The sequence below is a fragment of the Agelaius phoeniceus genome, chromosome Z (assembly GCF_051311805.1).
Source record: "Agelaius phoeniceus isolate bAgePho1 chromosome Z, bAgePho1.hap1, whole genome shotgun sequence".
NCBI classification, from domain to species: Eukaryota; Metazoa; Chordata; class Aves; order Passeriformes; family Icteridae; genus Agelaius; species Agelaius phoeniceus.
This window is the reverse complement of record NC_135303.1, coordinates 94,050,104-94,074,731: the sequence shown is the minus strand read 5'-3', so window position 1 is coordinate 94,074,731 and position 24,628 is coordinate 94,050,104. Positions and strand designations below refer to the sequence as shown.

Here is a 24,628-nt window from a genome sequence, read left to right as displayed (position 1 = left end):
AGCTCAGCACAGTAGTTCTGTCTTAAATATTTCAGACCAAAATATTTTCCTTAGATGATTTTATTGATATGCCCCTTTTTTCTTTTAAAGATACCAGATTCAGGTAATCTCACAGCTCACAGTAGACAGCAGGCAGGTGGGAAAGCTGAGGAGCTGAATGCAGAAGCTTCCTTTCTTCAAGCAACAAGAAACATTTTATGTTTCTGTATTTGTACAATTTTTCCATTAAGCAACTATCTGATGAGAATTATTTTTCACTATGACATTATAACTGCCAGGAATTATTACCAAGTCCTCTTAGTAAGTAGCAAGACCACATCCTCGAAAAAGCAGCATTTCTCCATTTAAAGCTCCTGAAATATATACCCAGCGCATCCTAAAGACCGCAACATGTAGGAATGGGTAAAAAGCTGCTGATTTTGGTGGAAAACCTGACAGCCTAATTCGGTCGGAAGCCATCAGGTACCGGTTGGCGGCGGAAGCTGCGGAAACTCTCTGGCACCCTCTGCTGCCAGGCACAGCCCCGGGCCCGCCCGCCCCGATGTAAAGGATGCACAGATACCCTGCGCCCACACCGGGCAGCCCAATACTCATTTCACACACCTGTATGGGCATCAACATCACGGTTTCACGAACAAAACTATCGACTATCCAGCACACTTCTGCTCTGCAGCCAGCAGTGACTGCATCTCAGCATTGCCCCCGGCTGCTCCCTGCACCCCACAGCTTTCATGGGAGCACACTTCATTCCCAGGAAAAGCATGAGCCATGTGTGGTTGCTGCTCTCTTTCCCTCCCCACACTGGTAATAACATTTCATTTCCACTACTCTGGACAAACTTCCACTGCAAATCAGCTAGGAAAAGGAAAAGCAACAACAGAGTATGAACTCTCCCCTACTTGAGCAGCTGCCCTCTAGTCAAGTGGCTCTGGGAATTCAGTCCCAGAGGCCCTCCAGCACCTCCCTCGGCCAGGACGCACGCAGCACTCTCCCTCTGGCACATGTGCAAGTGCTGAAGAGGCATTCGGGAGCCAGATTATTTTTTTTAATTGTTTGATTCATTTATGATAGCACCTCCCTTCAATGGATTTGTCTCTGCTCGTCAGGGGAGCCATCAGTACCAGAAGGGGAACAGGCTGTTAGCCAATCCAGTTCCAAGATGCTGGAGAAGACAGCTCCAGATCCAGTTTTCCAACAGTTAAAACCAGACACACCATAACTCAAAGCGGACTAGAAAAGTGATAGCAGACTTAAAAGAATAAGTACAGGGTAAACATCTGCCATCTCTGTCACCTGCAAAGCCACAGCCACATGTGCTCTCCTCCCATCATGAACCACAGTGACAGAACACACGTGAATTAAAGAATTCAGCCACATTTCAAGCAGCCTTGCTCACAAAAGGAGTATACAGCATGACTTACAATCCTACCAGCAGCCTGGAGCCTGCCTTCCCCAGCTCCATCATGGGTCCTGGACACATGAAATCAAACCAGAAAAAGGGCTTTTCAGAAAAGAGCAGGTAAAAGCAATAAATCCAGAGGCAACCCATAACTAACTCCTATGCCATTAGAAGCACAGCTCCCTGACAATGAAAACATCTGCAATTTTAACTGAAAAGCAACTTACATTTTCAACTTCCAGACAGCCAAATTTTCACTTACTTCACCATTTAGAAGGCAAAATACAGTAGCCAAGGCACCCCATCAGCTCTATCTTTACAGGATACACACAATCTGAGTTCAGCCACTACCTGGATTCTTGTATGAAATTTACTAAGACACTTCAATTAAGAAGTTGGAAGGAAATAAATGTCAAACATTCACACATGTAAGCTGACACTAAATTCACAAAATCCCAATCTGCAGTATCTACAGTTCACATCACAGACTTGTAATTTTACAGAGCCAAATATAAAGCATGTTACAGACCCCCACTTACATCTACACTAACCAGCCCCTTGTGCCCACCTCCACTGCACCTATGCAGATGAAATGCCCCACATTTAACCATCACCTCAGGGTGCTCACACTTACTAATGCACTCTACATTCTAGTTGCTCTGTGTCATTGCAGCTGTAATTCCATAAATTTCTGAACTATTAGGGGAAACATAGCAAACTATGAGGTTGGAAAAACCCTCCAAGATCATTGAGTCCAGCACAAGGCCATGTCCCCAAGTGCTACATCTAACTGGCTTTTAAATCCCGCCAGGGATGGGGACTCCACCGCTGCCCTGGGCAGCCAAGCCAGAGCCAGGCAGCCCTTTTGGGAAGACATTTTCCCTAATGCCCAACCTAAACCTCCCCTGGCACAATCTGAGCCCTCTCCTCTTGTCCTGCCCTTTGTTCCCTGGAAGCAGAGCCTGACCCCCACCTGGCAGCACTTTCCTGTCAGGCTGCTGTGGAGAGCAAGGTGGCTTCCCCTGAGTGTCCTAAGATATCCTTACTTACTATTAAAATTATTTCCTAAGTCAAAAAGAAGCCCAAAAAAATCAAACTCAAGAGCACTGAGATTTCTTTACTGTTACAATCCTCAGAAGAAAAGTACAAGTTTCTCCAGCGCTCCACACTGTAAGAGACTTTCCTTAGATTTAATCAAGAAGGAAATGCCTTTCAGATTCTGCAAGCCCACCGGCAGTGTTTTATAATGGTAAAGTTGATTAAAAGCGGGCACAACTTCCCACTGAGATGCACAACACAATGTACACCTTGTAGCCAATCCTTCACAGTCAGGCAGGAACATAGTAACTGTTCTGCTCCAGTCTGAAGCCCTGCACAGCTCCACCACGCAGAGGCACAGCAGCTGCTGGGGCCACAGCTCTGCAATGCCAACGTGTTTTCAAATCACTGTACATTAACTCATTTCAAAGATTCAAACAAATTTAAAAACACATGTAGGGAATATGTTTTTAACTCTGTTTTTATGGAAATCCTACTGATCTTGAGACCAATTTCCTTAAAATATGTTAACGGCCGCATCAATAGGATTCAGTACTAACTAAACTTAGATTTAACTTCATGCATTTTGAAAGATAAAAGTTATGTTGCTTATGGTCAGCATCAAAAACTGTTCTTCAAAACAACACATTTGGAGAAAGAAAATAAAAAAGCTTTGGCATACCATATTCTGCACATAGCTACCAAAGGAACGCTTGTTGCAAATTTCACCCAAAATACTAAAGTTGATTAAACTTTTAATTGCTGCTTTCATGTAGTTTTAAGCTAGATAAACAAGCTAATGAACAATTTGTAAGCATCATTAAATAAATACAGGAAAAACTATAGGGAGGTTCATTCATACATTAAGAAATTAGTCATTTCAATAAAAGCTAAAATTGGCTACCACTAATTTCCAACAGATAAAACCCTTCTAAGTAGATTGGAACATTTGCAGCAGAGCACTTTGTCATGCTTAGGCTTAAGAGAGCAGGAATGTCAAGCCTGAATTAACCTTCAAAAAAGAAAATGACTGGGTTTGGGTTCATTTTAGCTTCAGAACCAGCTTGTCCCCCAGCTATTACCTGGCCGGGCTCTGCAAGCCTGGCCTTGAGCTGCTTCCTGGGCTGGCAGAGCGGAGGGAGGGAGCGGGCAGGAGCGCCAGAGCTGCATGGCAGCTGTGCCAGCGCACGCCCAGCACCTGCAGGGCCCTGGCCCTGCCCAGATCGTGTTCCAAGGATCACAGGCACTGCACAACACCCACCTGGCTCCAAAGATGTCCTTCTTGGCCAGATCGATGCCAGAAACCACCTTCACCCTGAGGATTCGAGACTCCTCCTGCAACAGAAAAGAAATGGGTTTAATGTTTATTCTCTATGCCATTTGGCAGATCAGCAGCTGGCAAGAGGTTAGCAGATAGCAGGAGTCTGTCCTAGGGAGGATTTGGAAAAGAACCACCTCTTGGAAGGCTTATCTGAATGAGGAGTATTCGACTCCAGTCAGAGCTGTTAAGAGTTCAATAAAGGCAGAGCAGAAGTAGATAACAGTAATAACATCACAGCAATAATACTGTAACAATAATAGCAATAAAAGCAGAAGAGTATTTGCTGAACAGGGCCATTTCACATCCTGAGTGATCCATATACCACAAATTCATTCTGCATTGACACTGAAACTCTTCAAACACAAGGGAAATTATTCATAACGTTTTAGTAATGAGAGATGTCTGCAGTGTAAAAATCGAGGATGCACAGTTAAAAATAAATACTTAAAATGAATTTTTTAAGCCTGTCTCACCACCTTGGTGTACGTGGAGAGCTCAAAATCAGCGTTCACTGACAGATGGCAAGTCCTGCAGATGCACATCACTGGAGCATCAGCCTGATGCTCAGCTTATCACTTCACTGCACGAAGCGCCTGAGGAACATCAGTAAAAATGGCCTTTTTTCCACCTTGGTTTTTTTCACTGCGTTTGAGCAACAGGAAGAGGCCACCAAAACGAAACCTGGAAAGCCTTCTACAGAAACAGGTTCTGCAGTCCCCCATATCAGTGATACCTTCTCTCCTCTGATAAGCCTCCCAGAGCTGCAAGATACTGGATTCAATTACAGTAACTTGAGACTCTGTTCCTTGAAGCCTGTTCAGAAAACAATTACACTTTCCCACAGGTTTCTCCTGGTCTGTTTGCTTTAGGCAGCTGATAGCCAGACACAGCTTTGTGTCAGCTGTCTTGGCACAGATTTTTCCAACCGTGAGGAAGGTCAGGACCAGCCCCAGAGTAAAGCCATACCCGGGCAGCCCAACTCGCCCCTCTGGAAGGAGGCACAGACAGAGGATCAGAAAACAACAGTCCCATTGAACCTGTCTTCAGGGCAAGTTCCACCCTGGCACATGTCCTGCCTGAGGAGCTGGGCTGCAGCAAAACAACACTTGAGACACAAATCCTTGCTGTAAACCCGGCCTTTGGTATTCTCCCCAGCAGCACTTAACACCACACAGTTACTTTCTAATTAGGGAACAGGATTTTTTCCCCAAAAGAGCCCAAAGCTTACCTGAGAGGTGACAAAACAGCATGAGAAAAAGAACAATCCAATGGACTCACAATAGTAGATATTTCCTAAGTACCATATGCCCAGTTTTCTAGAGCAGTTTTAATATACAAAAGGCAATGAACTTGCAAATTGTGATCAAGATAATTCCTTCAATAAGAGAAGAGAGCATAGAATAAAACACAAGCAAAAACTCAGACTGTTCAGAGCTCACTGAAGTAGAACTACAGGGGAAGTTGCAATAGTTGTTTCTATCTGAGTGCTACTCAGATTCCCTCTAGCAAAGTCCAACATCAACTTTGCTAGAGTGGCATCTTCCTCCTCCTGAGGGCACCTCTGCATATTAACCGATTCAAAAGAAATCAAAGAAAAACACAAACAAACAATCCCCCCACCATCTTTGAAAGAGAAAAAAATGCAAGAGGAGGTCCCAGTGCTGGAGGATCCCCAATTGAGTTCTGCAAGATACAAAAGATAATGCTGTAGATGATCTAAACAGATGCTCAGAAACATACCTGAAGGGTCACATCCACTTTAAGGATCCCAGAACCTATGACCCTGTTCCCTCCTGCCAGAAGGCTCTCAGCCCCTACTCAATATTCCAATTTAACAAGCAGAACAAGTGCTTTTGCAAATGTTTGCTCCAATTTTCAATATGCATACACATATATGAAATGTTTAAAAAAAAATTAAACCACCTCCTCAGTTAGTGATGAGGTCTACCATATGCATTAACTTTTGCTGACTCCTTGTATCTCAATTTCGCCCTTTATTTCCAAGTGTGCTGTGTCTAGGTAAAAAAGGAGTTAAATGATTACAGCAGCAGTGAGGTGATCTCACCTCATTGTCCACCAAAAATCAGATAAAGGATTGCTTGGCTGGGCACAGCCTGAGACTCACAGAGTACCAATTACCTGATGCAGGTTTCCACCCAGCCCTCTCTGAAAAGACTCCAAAAGAAAATTGGGATTTTGGTCGGTTTTTGTTATAAACCCAGGGCACCATGACAGGATCACTAACCACAGAAAAATTCTGTGTGAGAAGACCCAGGATTCAAACCCCAAATAATAAAGCAGAGAATGGGATAAGGAGACAGATCGGGAGGATTACGAAGAAGTGGGGATCTGACATGGCAGACAGCGAGGCTGAAGGATAACAAGTATATAGCTGGAGTCCTAATTTTCAAGTAAACAAACAAGAGCCAGCAAAGCAGGGTAACCAGGCTGATCAGAGACACGGCAGAGCTCTGCGGGACTCGAGGCAGGGAAGCAGGTACACACACGGCAGGAGCAAGGCTCCCTGGGGAGGAGCCACACGGAGGGAAATGAGGGCTTCCTCCAGCACCCGTGGCTGACCGACCACAGACACCCTGCTGCACTCTAAAAAAGCACTTGCTCAATTAGCCCAGCCATATCTTCAAAAGGAAAGAGATGCCAGAAGCAATGGTGCAACTGTGAGTGCCCTCAGCTGAACAGCTTCAGTCCCACATGAACTGACACTGCTGCACACACACACAGACTCACAGTCCAGACCACAACCCAATCCACACAAAAACTGCAGAGCACAATTTACTGCCAGTCAAGTACCCTGACTGAGACCTTCATCAGTGATCAATCACCTAACAAATTCTTAAAGAGCAATTTCTCAACACAAACTCCCATCTTCTGACCATCCAATATCCTTTGAGTCAGCAAGCAGTGGAGGCAACTGTACACTACAGGCCACAATCTTGGGATACTCCTTGACTTCTCCTGCACCCAAGAACCCAGCACCCACCCTCATCTGCTTATCATCCCACCCCATCCTTCCGTGAGCAGCCAAATTCTCCTCCTTGCAGCATCACAGAGATCAGGATGCAGGAAATGGCAACCTGGGAACAGTTAAGGGGAGACAAGTCTTCAGAAGCCACTTGCCATTTGAGTTGTCATTTGTCAAGGGAGAATCCTTGGTTCTGCCCAGAGTTGAAACTACACAGCAGAAAGGAATTCTCTGGGGATGAGACTAAACTATATTCACTTGTGCAGGAAGAGAACACCTGGCTGCAATTTTTGTGTTCCACTGAATTCCCTGTGTTCTGTAAAGCACATATCCTAAGCTGCTTTTTGAAGCACAGTTTGAAAGAGAAGTTCAGCTCACCCCACAGAGACATTTTTCTATCCATCCTATTTCAGCCTTGCCTGGAGCATACTGAGCCCAGAAGGGGCTCCAGGTGCTGCCACTCCCTACCCTGGGTGGCTCCTGCTTCCCCAGGCCAGGCTGTTCTCAGTGCAGCCCCAGAGCTGATGCTGCAGTTCCATTCCTGCCTCGCTCGGGTTTGGCCCCTACAGTGCAGAGCACAGGCAGGGATTCCAAGCAGCGCTGTCCTGAGCACTGTGACTCAATCCACTGGCTGCTGGGAACAGAGGCTGTGTGTGCAGGTGGGGATGGCGGTGGGGCTGGCAGCACTTTGGCAGCTCCCTGTAGACATTCCAGCAGCTGTCCCTGCCCACGCTCCTGTCCTGCCCCCAAACACGGCCTCCCCAGCTGCTGCAGCAGCCTGCCCTGAAGGGCCTGGTTACCTATTAGTGCTGAGCTCCGCTGCGCCGCACGTCCACACCAACTTCTGCTTTGTCCAATCATTAACATGAAGTTTACGTATTCCTGCCTTCCCAAAACATGCCAAAGGTTACAGAGTTCTCCTCTCTGCTGAAGGAGAACCTCTACACAGTTTGTGGTCTCTTAGCTGCAGTTCACAGTGCCATTTCAGAGGACTCAGCTTATTTAGGTGGAACCAAGCTGTGGAACTGGAAGCCTATTATAGATCAAAACCCAGACTTCATCAACAGTGAACAAACCTCAATTCACCTCAGAAAAGATGAAGGAAAACAGATGTATTTCCAGATTTAGTAGACCCTTGTACATATATTTATCTGTGTTATTCAGATTTTGTTAGTTCTTTGTTAAACACACACCACATTCACTTTCTCCAGTTGCTCTGGAAAGCCAAGTAATTTCTTAGACGCATTAAAGTACTGACATAAAGAAAACTTATTAAGTTCTCCCCTGGATTAGTGAAATACCCTGGAGCTGGGGAGTTTAGAGAAGAGCTGTGACAGCAGAGAGAAAGAATGAAGGCCAAACACAGCGTCCCGAGCTGCTTTCTCCCCTACAGGCAGAGTGAAATGCTGCCTGTTCAAAGGGTGATCCAGGAGACGCAGCTCAGCCAGCACCAGCTTCACCGACATAGAAGTGCTGTAAAACCAACCTGAAAGAGCTTTGCAATACACATCTGTATGTTCTGAATGCACAGAAAAGAAAGCCACAGCAATCCAGCCTGGCGTAAGAAGGAAAGCTGCAGATGTCAACTTCCAACAGGACAAACAATCCCATGACACATGTAGCGTACGCATTAAGAGAACAGCCTGAAAATAACAATCGATGGGGGTATAAAATTAGAAGGTTGACTCGTTTAAATGAACAGACAAGTGTGAAAGGCACAACGGCTGGATCAATGCAAGCCAATATTTGAACAGCTGTCACGCAGACCAGGAAGATTAAACATTTAACGTGTTTTTCCAAAGGTATATAAACGCGTCTCCGAGTCAAACAGCCCGAGGCGGGCAGGTTTGTGCCCCTCCGTTCTGAGCCGCCCAGCCCGTGAGCCCAGCCCGGCTGTGCCCCCGCAGTCACAGCACAGGGGCACCGAGAGCTGCACTTACCGCCGACCCCGCGCCAGGAGCCCCGCCAGGCACCGCCGCTCGCCCGCCGCCTCCGCCCGCACACGCGGAAGTTCAGCAACGGCGGCAATAAATGACCATCGCCAAGGCAACGAGGGGAAAGGCCGGCGAGCTTGGGTTTCACCGGAGAGAGCTTCACCTGAGTCACGGTGGGGGAGTGTCGGTCGGGTTCAGTTCGGCTGCTTTTTTCCCTTCCCTCTCTGTAGAGACATTTTTGATTCCAACCCATGATAGGCGCCAGAGAGGTAAATTTCCACTAACTGCGAGGAGAGAAACCAGATCCCACTGGAATGTTACCTGCACATAGAGACTCTGTGAATCCGGTTTCATCCACTGAGCACCTCATCTCTAGTTTCATTATATCTCAAAGTTTGCAAAACATAACATACTAAGAGATAACAGATCTTTAAGTCAGTGTTTTGATGGCAAAACAAATCCAAATGGAAAAGACAACAAACCTTTAATTCAGTGTTTTAACTGTGGCACTTCTGGTTTCCTGAATGAAAACTCACACACAGAGCCCTGTGTGCTACACACCCAGAATCACCCAAACACACACTGCTCAGAATTCTCCCCATTTGCGGGGGATAAATCAACCCTGCAGTTGATTGATCTGCAGTTCCAAAGCCAAATCCACTGCGTGTCACCTACCTAAGGGACAGAGTTGGCCACAGCAAGCCTAGTAACCATGTTAGGCTTCTCCTAATCTCCCAGCAACTGAAACCAGGTTCAGTGGCAGAAGAGTTGAACTGATTCTTACTTTGATTTGGTGGATTGAACCAGTCCACTTATAGCTGAGTGAAAAAAAAGTGCTTTAGGAAGCTATTCCACAACACCCTCCTGCAGAGAGTATTCCCAAATTGGCTTATCCTGTTCTGACTGGCACCTCCCTAACATCAAACAATGCTGGGCAGCCCAAGAGGGAGAATCCAAGTGGGGTGCCCTGTCTGGGGGCTGTCACCATCACCCCCAGTGAAGGCAGCTGAGAGCACCCCAAGGAAACAGCTCGATCTCTGATCACAGTGACTTTCTAAAGGCCATAGCAACAGAATGTGGAAAGCCTCCCTGTAATTCCTGCAATATCTTACTAATCTTGAAATTATCAGTGGCAATTTTGCCAACAATGTTTGATAAAATCTCAGTTGTGCAATGCAAACAAAACCATGCACCAGGGCTATGACCCAAATCTCCACTCGCCTCTGCAAGTTCAGCACAGAAAACAAACTTAAAAGGTCACTTGGTTACAACTCATCTGGCTCAAACATTAAAATCTCTTTTCAGCTTCACCACAAGCAGCCTAGGAACCCAGCTCAGAACTTGATTCTTGCATGTGTTCATCACACTCCTCACCAAATCCCAGAGTAAATCAAACTGTGCCTTTCCTTACCCACAAAGTTCTCAACCCTTGCTGCAGGATGCAATGTATTTGTAAAAACCCCATTATTTTCTCCACAGATCACAAAATTTGAGCAACTAAACCTAAAAGCTTTTGGAGAAAAGAAGGCAATGCAGTTTGGATCATAAAGACCCTCCTGGCTGAAATGCATTGGTCAGTTCATGGAGCATACCTGGTCCTCCAGAGCACTCCTGGCCAAGCAAGGATTCTCACACAGAAGGAATCATAAGAGGAAGCAAACACCAGAAAGCATTAAAAGAACTGCAGAGTTTGGAGAACTATGGTATTCAAAAGCTGATACAACAGAAAAATAGTAAATGTTTTACAATAGTGATTTAGGTCCTATTTCAGACCTCTAAAGAAAAGGGACTATATTCATGTTTTCCTTGGCTGGAATGGCATACTCAGCAGAAAAAACCACCAGGCAGAATTTCATCAAGGCACCAGTTTGTCTTAAAGGGACACTATAACGATGCTGCTCTTCCAAGGGGACAAACCAGAAGGAAAGAGCACACAAAACTGGAATGAGCAAGTTGGAACACAGACACCAGGAGTGGTGCATAGGGATCAAAGGTACCCACACAGCAGTGACAGTGCATGGGACCAGGAGTCCAGACACCCAGCCCAATGCACCATTAACAAACAGGCTCAAACCACAGTGCTGCCTTCTGCATCCAAACTGAGCATTTACTGTGAATTTCAACAGAAAATTCCTAAAGACAATCTGACAGAACTTCTCTTCCTTCCCTCTGGGGATACAAAAACCAAACTGATTAACTAAAACATCAAGGTTTGATTTCAACAAGTACCCCACTTTCTGACATGCACAAACTACCATAAAACAAAGGAATGATGATTCTCTGTGTAGGATTCTGCCAGTGCCAGGACACTGGCCCTGACACTGGCAAAAGAACAAGGCAGGCTGGGTAATTTCAAATCCTCATTATCCTCAGGTCAGGGCCCACGGGGATCCATTACTTTCCAGCAGTACTTCAAAACTTACCAGGCAAAAGAGAATCACTAAAAAGCCATGTCCCCAGTGGATGTGTGACAACCCCGTCCAGTAACAAGAAAGGGTCTGAATTCCCAATTAGCAGCCTGCAGCAAGGACTCACAGAAGGACCTCACAGGAGGACTTGCTTTCAAAGCAGCTGCTCTAGAACAACACAAAGGTTTTTACATTTCACTAAAGGAACCTCTGATACATTTATAATTTAATTATTCTTTTAAAGAAACATTAAACATCTTGCACTGGTGTTTTGTGATCTCATGAAATGCACTAGGCCCATAACATTCAAACTTCTAAAAAGTGAAAAATTATGCCTTACACTTAATACAATAATCTCCATTTTTTTCCTGCGTGAAATGGCACACAAATCCAGTGTAATGTTGTATTTCAGACAATCAGTTCCCACAAAAATCCACCAATGCATCCAAAAGCCTCGCCCAGCGCTCAGCAGACACACCCACTCCCCGCCCGAATTCAGCAGCGATGTCACTCTGCTTAATGCCATTCCCAGCTCGGGGCCAGGCCGGGCGGGGCTCGGAGCAACCTGGGCTAGTGGAAGGTGTGGCAGAGCACGCAAAGCTCCTGTGTCAAACGGGAAGTGGAGCTGCATTCACTCCGCTAGCCCAGCTAGTTGCCAACGGATCACACAAACATGTTTATGTAACCACAATCTATACTCTTGTTAGATATTTAATGATTCCAGACCATAAACCATCAGTGGCTGCACTGTTTAATGACAAAACACACATTCAATAAAACCGTAATCCAACAATAAACTGTGATTGGAGGCTCATTTCTAACCCAGATAACTCCAGGGATCGATTCCACAGCACACACCCACAGCCCAGAGCTGCACCACTGGCTGCTTCACCTGGAGAAAAGCTGGACAGGGAGCTCCTTAAACAGGCTTTGCTGGAAAAACCTTGAGAGAAGGAAAACTATGCCAACTGACATGAAAATGCCAGTGTCACCCTTAAAACCTGAAAGAGCTCTCAACTCCTTCAGTCTTGGAAAGACACAAGGCTCAGGAACCCTGAGGTGACGGACACTCAGCCAGGCTGGGAGAAGCGTTTGCCAGAGGGAAGAGCTGGCTACACTGCAACTACTTTGGGACACCAGCACCCACAAGTCACCTCTCCTAACAGCCCACGGAGTGTCTGATGTGAGGCAGTGCTCTCGTTACTGCTCCACAGAGGCTGGGAAAATGCATTCACTTGTGCCTCAATGGGCAAAGGGTGCTGGGGGCAGAAGCAGAGAGGCTGAAGGAGGGGGGTTTGCTCAGACTGGAGAAGGCAGTAACTCCTAATTCCTATGGATCACAGCCTGACACCTGCAGGGAATTCAGCCTGTACTTTTCACTTTTTAGCTGTTGTAATAGCTTACCTGCAGTAGCTTTAGCTCAGAGCAGAAGTTGGGAATGTCAATTTTCAGAGACACCTCATTTTCTGACACAGTTTGTTTTGTTGCATGAATCATCCTATTATCCAACCAAAAATTAAATTAGATCTTCCAGCTCCTGGCTGCAGTTAATAATTAATGTTACCATATGAGTTTCCAACCTCCCCTGGTGAAAAAATTCTTCCAAACACATTAACATTTCAGTGAGTGGTGATGTCAGTCACTCCAGCAGTTCACTCCTTTGGCTTCTCTTCTTCATCTTGATTAAGTTTCTTTTTCCAAAAGAATAACAAGTCAAAGCCTCTAGCAGTACCTCTTGTCCAGTAAGGCTTTCCTCCCCAGGAATTTCACATTTGGGGGAAGAATCACTCCATTACAGCCTCTGCCCCCCTGCCCCCTTACAGATTAGGGGACAAAAACAAGCCACTTCAACCAGCGAAAAGGCCAAGCCAACAGGGAAGGGATCTGCTCCCACCAGAAACATCTCGTGTCAGGCTTTTGGATCCTGGTGTTTCCAACCTACTTGCACACTATGTTCTACCAGCTCCTTCTACCTCTTCCTTTCCTGCTCCCTTTTTATTACAGCAGCCCTTGACAAAGCTTTGACTCTTTTTGTTCATTATAAGTATTTATTTGTGATATAAATGGATAGCCTAGGGCTAGCAGGCTCTTCCATCTGAGAACTGGTGTCTCACAAAGAACAGGAAAACTGTTCAGTTACTAATCCAGGCTTAAGGCTGACTAGACTTTGGCAAGTGAGCAGGAGCAAGCACAGCCCCTCCTGGCTGGAAAGACAAATCTTCTTCCCTTCTTCTCCAGTGCCTCCAGTAACATACAGGATATGTTATAAACAGCCAAAGATGAGAACAGAACTTAAGTTCATGTGAAAAATAATTGGAGTGAAAAAAAAGGATATTAACAAGAATATGCCCAATGCAGGAGACTGAGTAATTCAGCTGCAGAAGCTCTCTCCTATGTATACATGCATTGAAGGTGCTTTTAAAGAGGATAAGTAGGTACTACCTTAATTTAAAGGCATTTTCTTCTTTTAATGGAATATGCTTGTCTTTCACACACTGTAAAAGAACAGACTCTAAAGTAAAACAAATACAGTGATAGTGATACTGAGTGCTTTTTTGGTTTGTATCAGTTCTGCTTATATATTGACATGGAAGGCTTGGAAGTGTTTCAGGGAGGGTTGGAGTGTTGCTTGCATTGGTTGTTGGATTTGGAGTGGCCATTTGTTTTGGGGTTTTTTTTTGTATTAATTGTTTATGGGAAATTCCTTCAAAATCTGTGAAATTCTATCAATAAATGGATTGTTGACAGACCAAGCTCAGAGGTTAGCTCAGTCACTTGTTCCCAAAATGGTACTTGACACTGACTAGACTAAGAAACACTCATTAAAATATTCACCACTCATTATCTAAAACAAAGGCCGCACTTTGTGTCCTGCCAGGCATTCTGGATGCAAACTGGGGCTCGATGCCCCGAACAAAAGGCACATTCAGAATCCATGTTTTGCAGAAGCGCTGCAATAGGGTCAGTCATTCAGCATCCCAGAGCAGGACCTTGTCCCAGGGAAGCACAGATGCATGTTCCTCAAAGAGGCAGAGCAGGAAGGGAGCAGAGGGCACAGCAATGCTGAATTCCTCAGGCAACTTACAGGCAGTGGCTCGGCTTCCACAGCAACCAGCTGTGCAAAGAAACTGTTGCTTCTACCTGCTTATTCCTGACCCTGTATCACATTGCTACCTGCAGAGATGATGAGGTACACACAGGGCTGGTTGCTCCTGACACCACAAGGACTTTGAGAGGGCTCAGTCAAGAACTTGGGAATAAAGAAGAGGATTTTTCTTCCAAAAACACAAATGCATATTACAGTGACTGAAGTACGGCAGTGAAAAGCTCTTGGGGTCACACAATTTAACACAACTCTGAAGAACAAACTCAGTTTCCTCCAGGCAGGTTTAAATGAACTCACACTCCCTTCTAGAAATAACAAGATGATCTACACAAAGTCCAAATCTGCTGCTAAATGGTGACCGTGCTGTACAAAGCAAAGGGAGAAAACCAGCTTGGAGCTGCAGAGCCCAAATTGCAATGGCACAGAACTGCTTCCTTTAACAGGCTCCCACTGGAGATAGGCTGAGGCTCCACAACAACAGACAACCTAACACATTCCATGAGATGGCATTTGTCCTGCATGCAAGCCCATACTGCAGCTGCTTATACTGAACACAGCAAAATCTGCTCCAAAGATCAGAAAATAAAAATGCTGGTAAGGAACTTGTGACACTAAGAAAAGTGCTAAAGTGGTCAGTGAAAAAACCAAAGTTGCCAGGCACAGCAATGCCCTGAGGGCACCTAAATCAAACCACACCACCACACCGGGGTCAGCAGTTTGGTTTGTGAAGACTTAGTCTGTGTTAAAGCACAAGACCCAAAATATGAATGAGGGAGGCTTTTTTCTAAAAAAAAAAGTGACACAAGTAGGCACATGATATGAGAAGGTGACCACAGGACTTGAAAACACCTTAGCTACAAACTCCAGAACTTAACTCTGCAGACTTTGAGGCCAGTCGCTAACAGTTGTGAAGGACCCATGGTTTCAACAGTTTCCAAAGGGGCTCTTGTCAGGATCTTGAGGAGCATGCAGGAACATGGTGACAAGTGACCTGGCAGGTAATCCACACCCCTCCTGTAACCATTTAGCACAGTCTAGTTTATAATGTTTGACTTTCAAACTACAACAGAAACTAGTTAAGACAAAATCAAAACCTGACTGCAACTTGATTTGGCATAACCTCTAGTACAGCTGCAGGATATCCCTGGAAAAAACAACTCTGACCTTGCTCCCAGCCTGGTCAGACCTGCCCAGCACAGCACCTGCAGGACAGGGGGGTCTGCTAGCGTTTGCTGCAACCACCTGTCCCATTCTGGGGTTCCAGAGTGCCACAGCCACCACCCTTGGGATGCAGCTGGCCCTAAAACAGGGATAAGTAAAATCTCAGCCTCAACACAGGGGAGGAAAATGCAACATGTTCTTTATCATGCTAATCAGAACACAGAATGAGAAGGCAGCTTCTGGATAAGAGAGGTAACAGAAGCATCAGGATAATCCACTTTGTACGAAAAATAAAATTTGGAAAAAATATCTATAGTGCTACCTTAAAAAGAGAACAATCCATTTAGGTTCACTGCCCCTTATGTCTCCTAAAGGTCCACGTCCAGCTCTGGTTTCCAGACCTCCAGCCAGCCTCCCTGATGGCCAGGGGAAGCCTGTCCCTGTACCTGCACCTCCAGGGAGAACCCAGCAGCACTGCTGGAATCCTGATGTCATGGGCACAACCAGAGAGCGGCTTCCGAGGAAGGAAAACACACCTCTGGCACTCTCAGGCTACCTGTGCCATGGGAATAGCTGGTTTCCAACGACAATGCTCTCGTCTCCTACAAGCCTCTTAGCAGCATGGCTGGCAGGAGAGGATCAGCCCCAGAGCTGGGGGCGAGAAACAGCACCGGAGCCAGCCGAGGCAAGGACGGCAGGACGGGCACAGGAGAAACCAGCCCTCCCGCTGGGCTGGAGCGGCCAGGAGGCGCTGCCGACAGAGAAGGCAGGAAGCAAGATTCATCCCACCCACTGCGCTCCCAAAGCGCCCTGCTCCAACAGCAGGGACGGCGAGTCACAGCACGGACGCTGGCAGGATCCCGGTGTGTCACCGCATTGCTGGGGACAGCCTACCCTGCCAGGGAAAACCACACTGCAAGGCTCCCTCCCACAGGGAACAGAAAGGAGAAGTGCCTCCTCGGGCCACGGTAGCAGGAGTGGTGTTACTCACACACAGCCCAGGCCAGGCATGCACAGGAATGCACCTGACCCTGAGGACTCAATGTTTTTCTATAGACACTGGAAATAAGGAATAAAATAGTAAATGACCAAATGAGACTGAAACAAACCAACCAGCCAGCAAGGATAAATGCAGAGGTCTTTCTGGCACCCACCCAGATGCGTGCCTCCAGCACTCATCCTACTGACACAAGTGCAGGCTGTGCAAGGAACGCGCCTCTCACTGTGGCACACAGCACCTAAGCTGCCCAACTCACTGCTCCTTGGATCGGGCAGCTCTCCATCCCAAGGGTCCACCCACCCAGTGGGACGGGTGTAAACTTTAGCACTAAGACTGCCTTTTAACAAAGAGGTAGGGGGAAGGCACATATGAGGATACCAAGTGAGGCAGGGAGGTGATCCTGCAACCCTGAACTCCAAACAGTGCCACCATTCCCTCAGCTATAAAATGGAGCTGCACCTACACCACTGCTGCGTGCTCTCAGTTCACTAAAGCAAGGCCTGTCCAAGACAGAGCATTTTCAAGTTCTTTCAGCTCAACTGTTACAAACAATAGCCAAGATTTTATAATACCTCAAACATCACTGTACCAAGAGCAGAGGTTAAAGAAGCACATCCATTGCTCATCGCTGCACAGCAAAGCTATTGCTTTGTTAATGAGGCTGAATCAGCACAAGCACAAAGCCCAAACTCACAGTTTTGTCCACTCCCCACTTCTCCCTCTTACCACGCCCTTCACCACAAACAGCAGGAATGGTCAACTCAAGAAATCTTTAAAGAAAGGTTAAAAACTCCACTTATTTGTTAGGGAATTCATCTATTTAACATTCTGCTTTTAGGCAAACTTGTCAGAGACTTCATCAGGGTCAGGATTCTAGCCAAAGCTCTGGATTCAGCAGACCTACACAGCCAATGTCACAGCTTACAGCCACCAAAGAGCAGGTGCCCTACCCTCCCTTCACACACACCCTCCACCACCACCCCAGCTGCTCGTGCCACATACCTCTGACTTCCACCACCTTTCCAGAAGTTACTACAATTCAACAGCCCTGCAAAGACATGGGATGCTGTCCACAGGTGGTCCCAGGGTGTACAAGAGAAAGCCACATCTCTCTTTCAGCAGTGCAAATCCACTGATTTGGGTGGGCTGCTCCAGAAGCCATCAGCCTCGACTTCTCTACTCAGGTACAGGGTGGAGGTACAAGTAAACTGTCCTGGGATCAACCACTGACACCAGCACCAGCTGAAGCTCCTCAGCATATAATAAGCACCAGCTGAAGGTCCTCAGCACAGATCAAGCACAGCACCACCTGAAGGTCCTGAGCATATAATAAGCACCAGCTGAAGGTCCTTAGCACAGATCAAGCACAGCACCAGCTGAAGCTCCTCAGCATATAATAAACACCAGCTGAAGGTCCTCAGCACAGATCAAGCACAGCACCAGCTGAAGGTCCTTAGCATACAATATTAAATATATAATATTAAATATATAATATTAAATACCAGCACCAGCTGAAGGTCCTTAGCACATAATAAGCACAGCATCAGCTCAAGGTCCTTAGCATACAATATTAAATATATAATATTAAATATATAATATTAAATATATAATATTAAATACCAGCACCAGCTGAAGGTCCTTAGCACATACAAGTCCAGCCTAGAAGCTGCAGGGGTAAATTCTTCCCACAAAACCCTAAGATGTAATACCGATTCCCTTCTGACAGATAAGCTCATTCAGCACTCATAGCATGCCTGGTGATATTTTCAGAACAAAACACAAAAAAAATCCCGTCAGAAATCTGTTAACCGTGACTCCCAGTGCAAGCCGTGCCCCGGGGGTGAGGTGCGTGCTCATCAACAGGTGTGGGGCTCACGGTCCATGTTTGCTTCCCCGGAAAATGGCCTCTGTGCAGGAGTGGAGGAAAACCTCGAGTTCCCATTTCTTGTTAAAGAGCGCTCTCCAGCGGCCAGCCCTTCACATGACACACAAGGACCGCTTATCCCCCTTCCCTAAGGCAGCAGCGGAACCTACACACCACCCTCAGAGGACAGGACAACAGCCAGGGGAGACACAGCATCTCTGAATGGGGGCATAGCTACAACTAACATTCCTCGTCTCCCTCAGACCCTCATCTTACTACAAGCCTCCTTCAATGTCTTTACATTAATTTTATAATAAAACTAGAATTTACTTAGTGTCAGCGCTAGTGACCAAAACATGCCAATAACTCATCAAAAGCTGGTTTAAAATGCAGGCTGTTATAAAAATCTATTGACCTCCTGAGAACCACAGCCTATTTTGATATTCTGCCACACAAGTAGATATGCAAGCCCTGTCATTTATGAAATGCTTCCTTACCTGGACTTTTTAATCATCATTTAAGGTTTACATGCTAGCCCTGAAGTCAGTGCACTTAGAGTCTATAAAAACAATTCAGGGTCAATAAAAAAGTCACTATTTTGAATTGCTTATTGCTAAGACACTGTCAGTGCTGTGACCAAGGGAGGCCCCTCTCACACTCAGATGGCACAGTGAAGCTTTTATGTAACTGAAATATTCAGAGCAGAAACAACAGAGCTCTCATTTAAAGGGTCTGTGCAGTGGTGGTGACAAAGGATGCATCTTCTCAAGGAACTCAAGGGTATTTTCACATAAAGCCTCCAGGTTTCAAGAACACAGTGGGCTGGGCAGGAGCTCATGGGGCCAGGGGCACATCCCTGGGCAGACTGGCCCCCCCACACTGCCCCTTTCCACCTCACACTGAGGAGCCACAGCCACCCACAAGCTGCTTCTCCAGCACATCAGTGCCCTGGTCCTTCATGCAGCACTCTTCCAGTGCCACAGCACCCGGAGCTCCAGTGCTGCCCCAGGAGATGAGCTGGGAATGAAGGGACGTGGCTCTGGAACCCCTCCCCAGCACCTGTCCTGGCAGGGGCTCCGTGGGGACAGCCTGGGCTCAGCAAACATCTCTGGCCGTGCCAGCACAGCGCGGAAGCCGGGTGAGCTGCAAGGTAGAGCCTCACCGTGAGACCACACAACAGAGAACGTCACCCAAAATCTAATTGCAACCATCTACAACACTGACACTGCCCAAACAACTCAGCATTGCCATTACTCCCAAAGTTTATGGTTTGCTTCAAATGCAAAGTAGAGAGATCCAGCCCTGAACTCCCACATGTCACTGCTGTCACCAAGTCCAGGGAGGGAGGGAAAATCACAGCCCTTTTCCTCCCCAGTAAATCCTGCTGATAATGAGCAATAACACCTTCTTGAGGCCTTTGCAGCCCCATCCCATGGATCTGTTAACATGATACTCGACTACTGGGAAAGAGACACCCTCAAGGGAGATCATTCCAGAGCAACAAATCCATCAGGAACATGTAAATATGAGGCACAAAAGCCAACCTCCCATATGCCTCAGTCTGAAACAGTTTGCAGACAGTTTATCCATCACAGCACGAGCTGCATTTCACCACAGCACCACTGTAGCAAATCCTGGCTTACTCCTTACCTTGATGCCAGATCCAGTACAGGTGAGCCTGTGCTCTCCTGTCCATAGGAACCATTTCCATCATACTCAGAGCTGGGTTTGTTTCCCTTTCCCCAAAGTGTGTCTCAGTAAAGCGAAGCACAGGCTCCTGAGGTCCTGAAATCCTTCAGGATTCACTCTTCAGGCACAAGGCTTTGCCCAGCACAGCACACCAGAACAGTGATGAAAGGTTAGGCTACAGTGACTACACACAGAATTATTTATCTTGAGGCATATGGGATTGTATCTCACACATCGAGATATTTTCAGGAACATAAGATCCTTTTGACAAATTCTAAGGCATGACAAAATGTCATCTCAGTAGGAAGCTTCTAATTCCAATTGACTCAATCACAAGTCACAGAAGTTGAACAGAACTCAAAGAGAAGAATGCTGGAACTGCAGAGAGCAGTTTCACATATGAACCTCTTTTCCTCCTAATATTTTAAAGTATAGAAAGACACTCTTCAAGGATCTTTTTTCTGAAGTTCCACTTTCTTTAAAGCAAACAAGTTCCAAGGAGCTGCAAGTTTTGCTTCCATCCAAGGACACTCAGAAAGCAAAATGTTTGTGGATTTGTGTGGGCAACATCTGACTCTCAAGAAACCCAAACTGAAACAAACAAGAGGTGCACTTCATTCACAAATATTTTCCACTACAAAGGGCTGTAAGTTTTTATATACACTGATATTTAGAGATTGCATGAAAGTACTTAAGCTTCCAGGAGCCCGTATAAATACTATTTCACAGAATCACAAAGAGGTTGAGGTTGGCACGAGCCTCTGAAGGTCACCTGGCCCACCCCTGCTTAAGCCAGAGCTGGCTGCCCAGGCCTGTGTCCCAACGGTCCCAAACAGCCCCAAGGATGGAGCTCCAACAGCCTCTGAGCAGCCTGGCCCAGTGCTGAGGTCATCCCAAGAGTGAAAAATTGGCAGGGTATGAATCTGATTTACAACTCATTTTAACTAATTAATATAAAACACTTTACGGTTCAGGTTTACAAGGAGGCTGATCTATGAACACAACATCATCTGCCATGAAAAACTGCACAACAACACAGGGGATGGTTGGCTCATCCCCTGTGAGTCAGTGATCCCCAAATCCCCAAAAGGCCTAGTGTTCCAACACCTGTCAGAGTCCTCGGGCAAAAGGAAGCCACATTGACATGGAAGGCAGCCCCGCGCACAGGGACGAGTGCAGGCCCACATCTGCAGGCACGCCGGCACACGCAGCCCGGGCCTGCTCCACGCCTAGCACACACACCAGCTGTGCAGCGGGAGGGAAGCTGTGCCTCTGCTCTGCAGGAGAGACTGCTGCTTCTCTCTCTGGAGAGCCACTCAGCGAGTCCGGCTCGCATGTAAATCACTGCATTTTCCAATCGGCAAATGTGCCAGCAGTGGAAGCATTGTGCGAGGCCAACTCAAAGCCCTCCAAAACCCATCTACAACAGATCTGCAAACTGCACTTCAAACCCAGGCAGGAACAAAGGAAATGAATAGGCTGAATATGTCCACGTACGTAACTCAGCCTCTCACAGCTCTCTCACGGCTGATAGAGCTCTGCTTTCCAAAAAATGATGAGCCAAGTCCAGGCCAATGCTAGAGGGAAGTCATTACCCACAGGCCAGCATGCAAAGAACTGTCAGCACACCTTCCTCAGCCCACTTGAGCTTTCCCTTCACTAGAGCTTTCATACAGCCACCTTCCTGAGAGAGACCATCCTCCCTTCCCTCCGTGCTCTCATCTGCCCATTACTAGAGACTCAACAGTGGGTCAGGCTCTCAGGGTCATGAAACTACAGCCCAACAGGCTGTGAGGATCACCTGCACCCTTCTCCATGCCACCCCCTCCCTCAGACCCTTTTCCCTCTTTCTTCCATCCTATTTCCATCTGTGGACTCCCACTGTAGTTTTAGATGGTCACTGCTCTTCCTGAGAAGCGTCCAGCATCAGCAGATGCACAGCAAAGCTGGAGACAAAGCACAGTCTGCTGTCCCTCAGGCAGTGTGGCTGTGGTCATCACTGCAGCTGTGACATTGGTCACTGCTGAGAGACCAAAGCCTTTCTTTTCCCAGCAGCTCCTTTTCTAACAGCTTGGTTTTGCCTCGGGAGGTAAAACCACATCTCCTTGCCTACTGCTCCACAGGCCAAGTCCCCAGCATCTGCTGGGGCTGAGCATCATAGCAGGAACAGCCCCTGCTGTCCCAAGATCCCTCCACCTCCAAGCCAAGGTGAGAGCAGCCAGCAGATTTCTCCCTGTATCCATTTCTCTTTAGCATTCTGTGCAAGTACCAGCATATGTCGAGGCAGGAGGCAGGGACAAAAGACACAGCCAAGCGCACGCACAACAGAAAAGGCAGCAGCCAAGCTCCAGCGTGATGTTCTCAGCCACCTCCCTGGGACCTGGCAGGGTGGCTCCAGGCTTCCCTTCTCCTCACAGATCACACTTGCTAATATAAGCACAAAAGCACCTCCAACCAAATGTCTTGGAATGCCCATTCTGGGACAGCAAACCCCACTGCCTTTAGCTGTTCCCTAAGCGTGTGCAAACCCCCCAGCAGCAGGCAAGATCACCACAGGCCCTCTGGAGCCCAGGACCTGACAGGATTGCTGCAGGCCCCCCGGCAGCCCCGGAGCAAGCAGGGCCCTGCAGATGGCCCAGCAGCGGGCCCAGCTACCTGCAGGGTGAGGCAATGCACCGGAGCTGGCCCAAAGCTGCTTGGGGACTGCTGCCAGCCACCGCTGTGCTCACGCGAAGGCTTATGGAAACAGCCCAGGGAGGAGAAGGTTCTCCTCTGCCGTTGTGCTCGCTATCTACATCACCCAATGCTCCTGCAACGCCCTCTCCTCTCCCCTACCTTCACACACACGCAGAGCATTTGCAATCACTCTGCTCTCAGCTTTATAATTTAACAACAACAGAATGACACCCCCCCCCCTTACCAAAACACCCACTCCTGCCCAGGAACCTCCTTCCCAATGAGAATTAAACATTACAGTCATCCAGACCCGGTGCCGCTGAAATACCCCAGGTAAGAAACACTGTCAGTTCCACAAGGCAGAGGATGTTTTTAATGTTTCTTCTACACTACATACAGACTGACACATCACCAGTGTCAGTGGGCAGTTTTCCCACAAAACCGGAAGCAATGCTGTTATAATTACTATTCACGCCTGTAAAAATAAAAGATATACATGCGCTCCTAACAACCGATACCCTGAAACCACAGCCCATAATGCAGCCTTGCCCATTGCTGATGCTCTATGACACTGGCTCCTAAGAAAAGGAGCACCTGACCAAGGCAATGAAACAAAAAGGGCATTAAGTAAGATTTTTAACATTCACCTAAAGTAAACTGGACTATTCTCCTAATGCCTGTATGGTTTGCTTGATTCTGCAGAAGACATCGGCTGATAAAGCCGGCACGCGGTGATTAGTTATCGCGGGTCCTACCCCGCTTATCAGCTCCATCTGCATTGGGGCCAGGCTGTGTCTGACACAGTACCCGGCGCACCGGCCCGGCGGCTGCTCCGCTCCGGCCCCGCGGCCGCTCCCCTGGGGACACCGGCAGCGCTGCGGGGAGGAGGCGGAGAGGGGCGGCCGCCCCCGCCCGCAGCACCGCCGGCCGCGGCTCTTTGTTCGCCGCCGGCCCCACCGAGGCACCCGCGGGCTCCGGGCGGCCGCACCTGCCTGGGGTGCGGGCAGCGCTCCCCGGCCCGGGCCGCCCCCGGGCAAGTGGCCGCTGCGGGAGGGGCGCGAAGCCCCGAGGGGCGGGCAACGCTTGCCCTCCCGGACCGACCGTCGACCTTCGCCCAGCTCCCGAACCTCAGCCGCGGCTCCCGCGGAGGGGGCCCCGGCACACCCCAACCCAGCCCGTCCGCGCCGACCCACCTCGTCCTCCGAGAGCCCGTACACGGGTTCCGTCGCCGCGGTCGCCATGGAGCCACTCCCGGGCCCGCCGAGCCGCCCGCCGCCGCCTTCGCCCCCGCCGCCGCCTTCTCCTGCTGCCGCCGCTGGCCCGCGGGCGGCGGAAGACGCCGGGAGCCGAGCCCGGCGGAAAGGGGCCGGGGGCGGGGCCGCCGGGGGCCGCCCGCGCTGCCGCCGCCGCCGCGGGCCGGGGCTGAGCGCGGCCGCAGGGACGGGGAGCGCCGGCGGGGCGGGGAGAGCGCCGGGCCGGCCCAACGGCGGCGGGCGGGGCGCGGCACAAAGCGCGGGAGGGGCCCCGCTCCGCTCCCGCACCGCCCTGAGGGACGGGCGTGAGGGGGCGCGAGGGGCCGTGAGGGGGCGCGAGGAGGAGCCGTGAGGGGGCGCGTGAGGGGGCGCGTGAGGGGGCGCGTGAGGGGGCGCGTGAGGGGGCGCGAGGGATGCGCGCGCGGGGGGGGGGGGGGGGAAGAAAGGGGGGCGCGAGGGATGCGCGCGCGAGGAATGCGCGCGGAGCTGGCGCGCGGGGGCAGCGGGAGCGTGTGGGTGGCGCCCCCCAGTGGGCGGGAGCGGCGCCGCTGGGCCCGGACCGCGAGAGCGCTCCCCGTGTGGGACAGGGCCGTGTCCCGGGACGCGTCCCCGTGCGGGACCGGGCCGTGTCCCGGGCCGTGTCCCCCTGCGGGCAGCAGCCCCTGTCCCGGGCCGTGTCCCGGTGCGAGCCCGGGATGCGCAGGAGCGAAGCCCCCGCTGCTCGCGGCTCTCCAGAGCAGTCGGAGGTGGTCGCTCACTGTGGCATTTCTTCCCTCCCCATCACAAGTTTTAGGGA

General features: G+C 48.7%; 1 protein-coding gene across 2 annotated transcripts in view; it reads right to left on the bottom strand.

Annotated features, from left to right (window-relative positions):
* The window catches only part of LOC143691843 (E3 ubiquitin-protein ligase NEDD4-like), an 81,450-nt gene extending 57,406 nt beyond the window's left edge, over positions 1-24,044 (bottom strand). For both annotated transcript variants that reach the window (XM_077171180.1, XM_077171181.1), the window contains exons 1-2: positions 23,773-24,044; positions 3,699-3,772 (exon numbers count right to left, since the gene is read on the bottom strand). In XM_077171180.1, the coding sequence (XP_077027295.1) occupies positions 3,699-3,772; positions 23,773-23,820 (122 nt within the window). In that variant the 5' untranslated portion in view covers positions 23,821-24,044. The remainder of the gene's footprint in view (positions 1-3,698; positions 3,773-23,772) is intronic.
* Between the last annotated feature and the right edge of the window lie 584 nt (positions 24,045-24,628).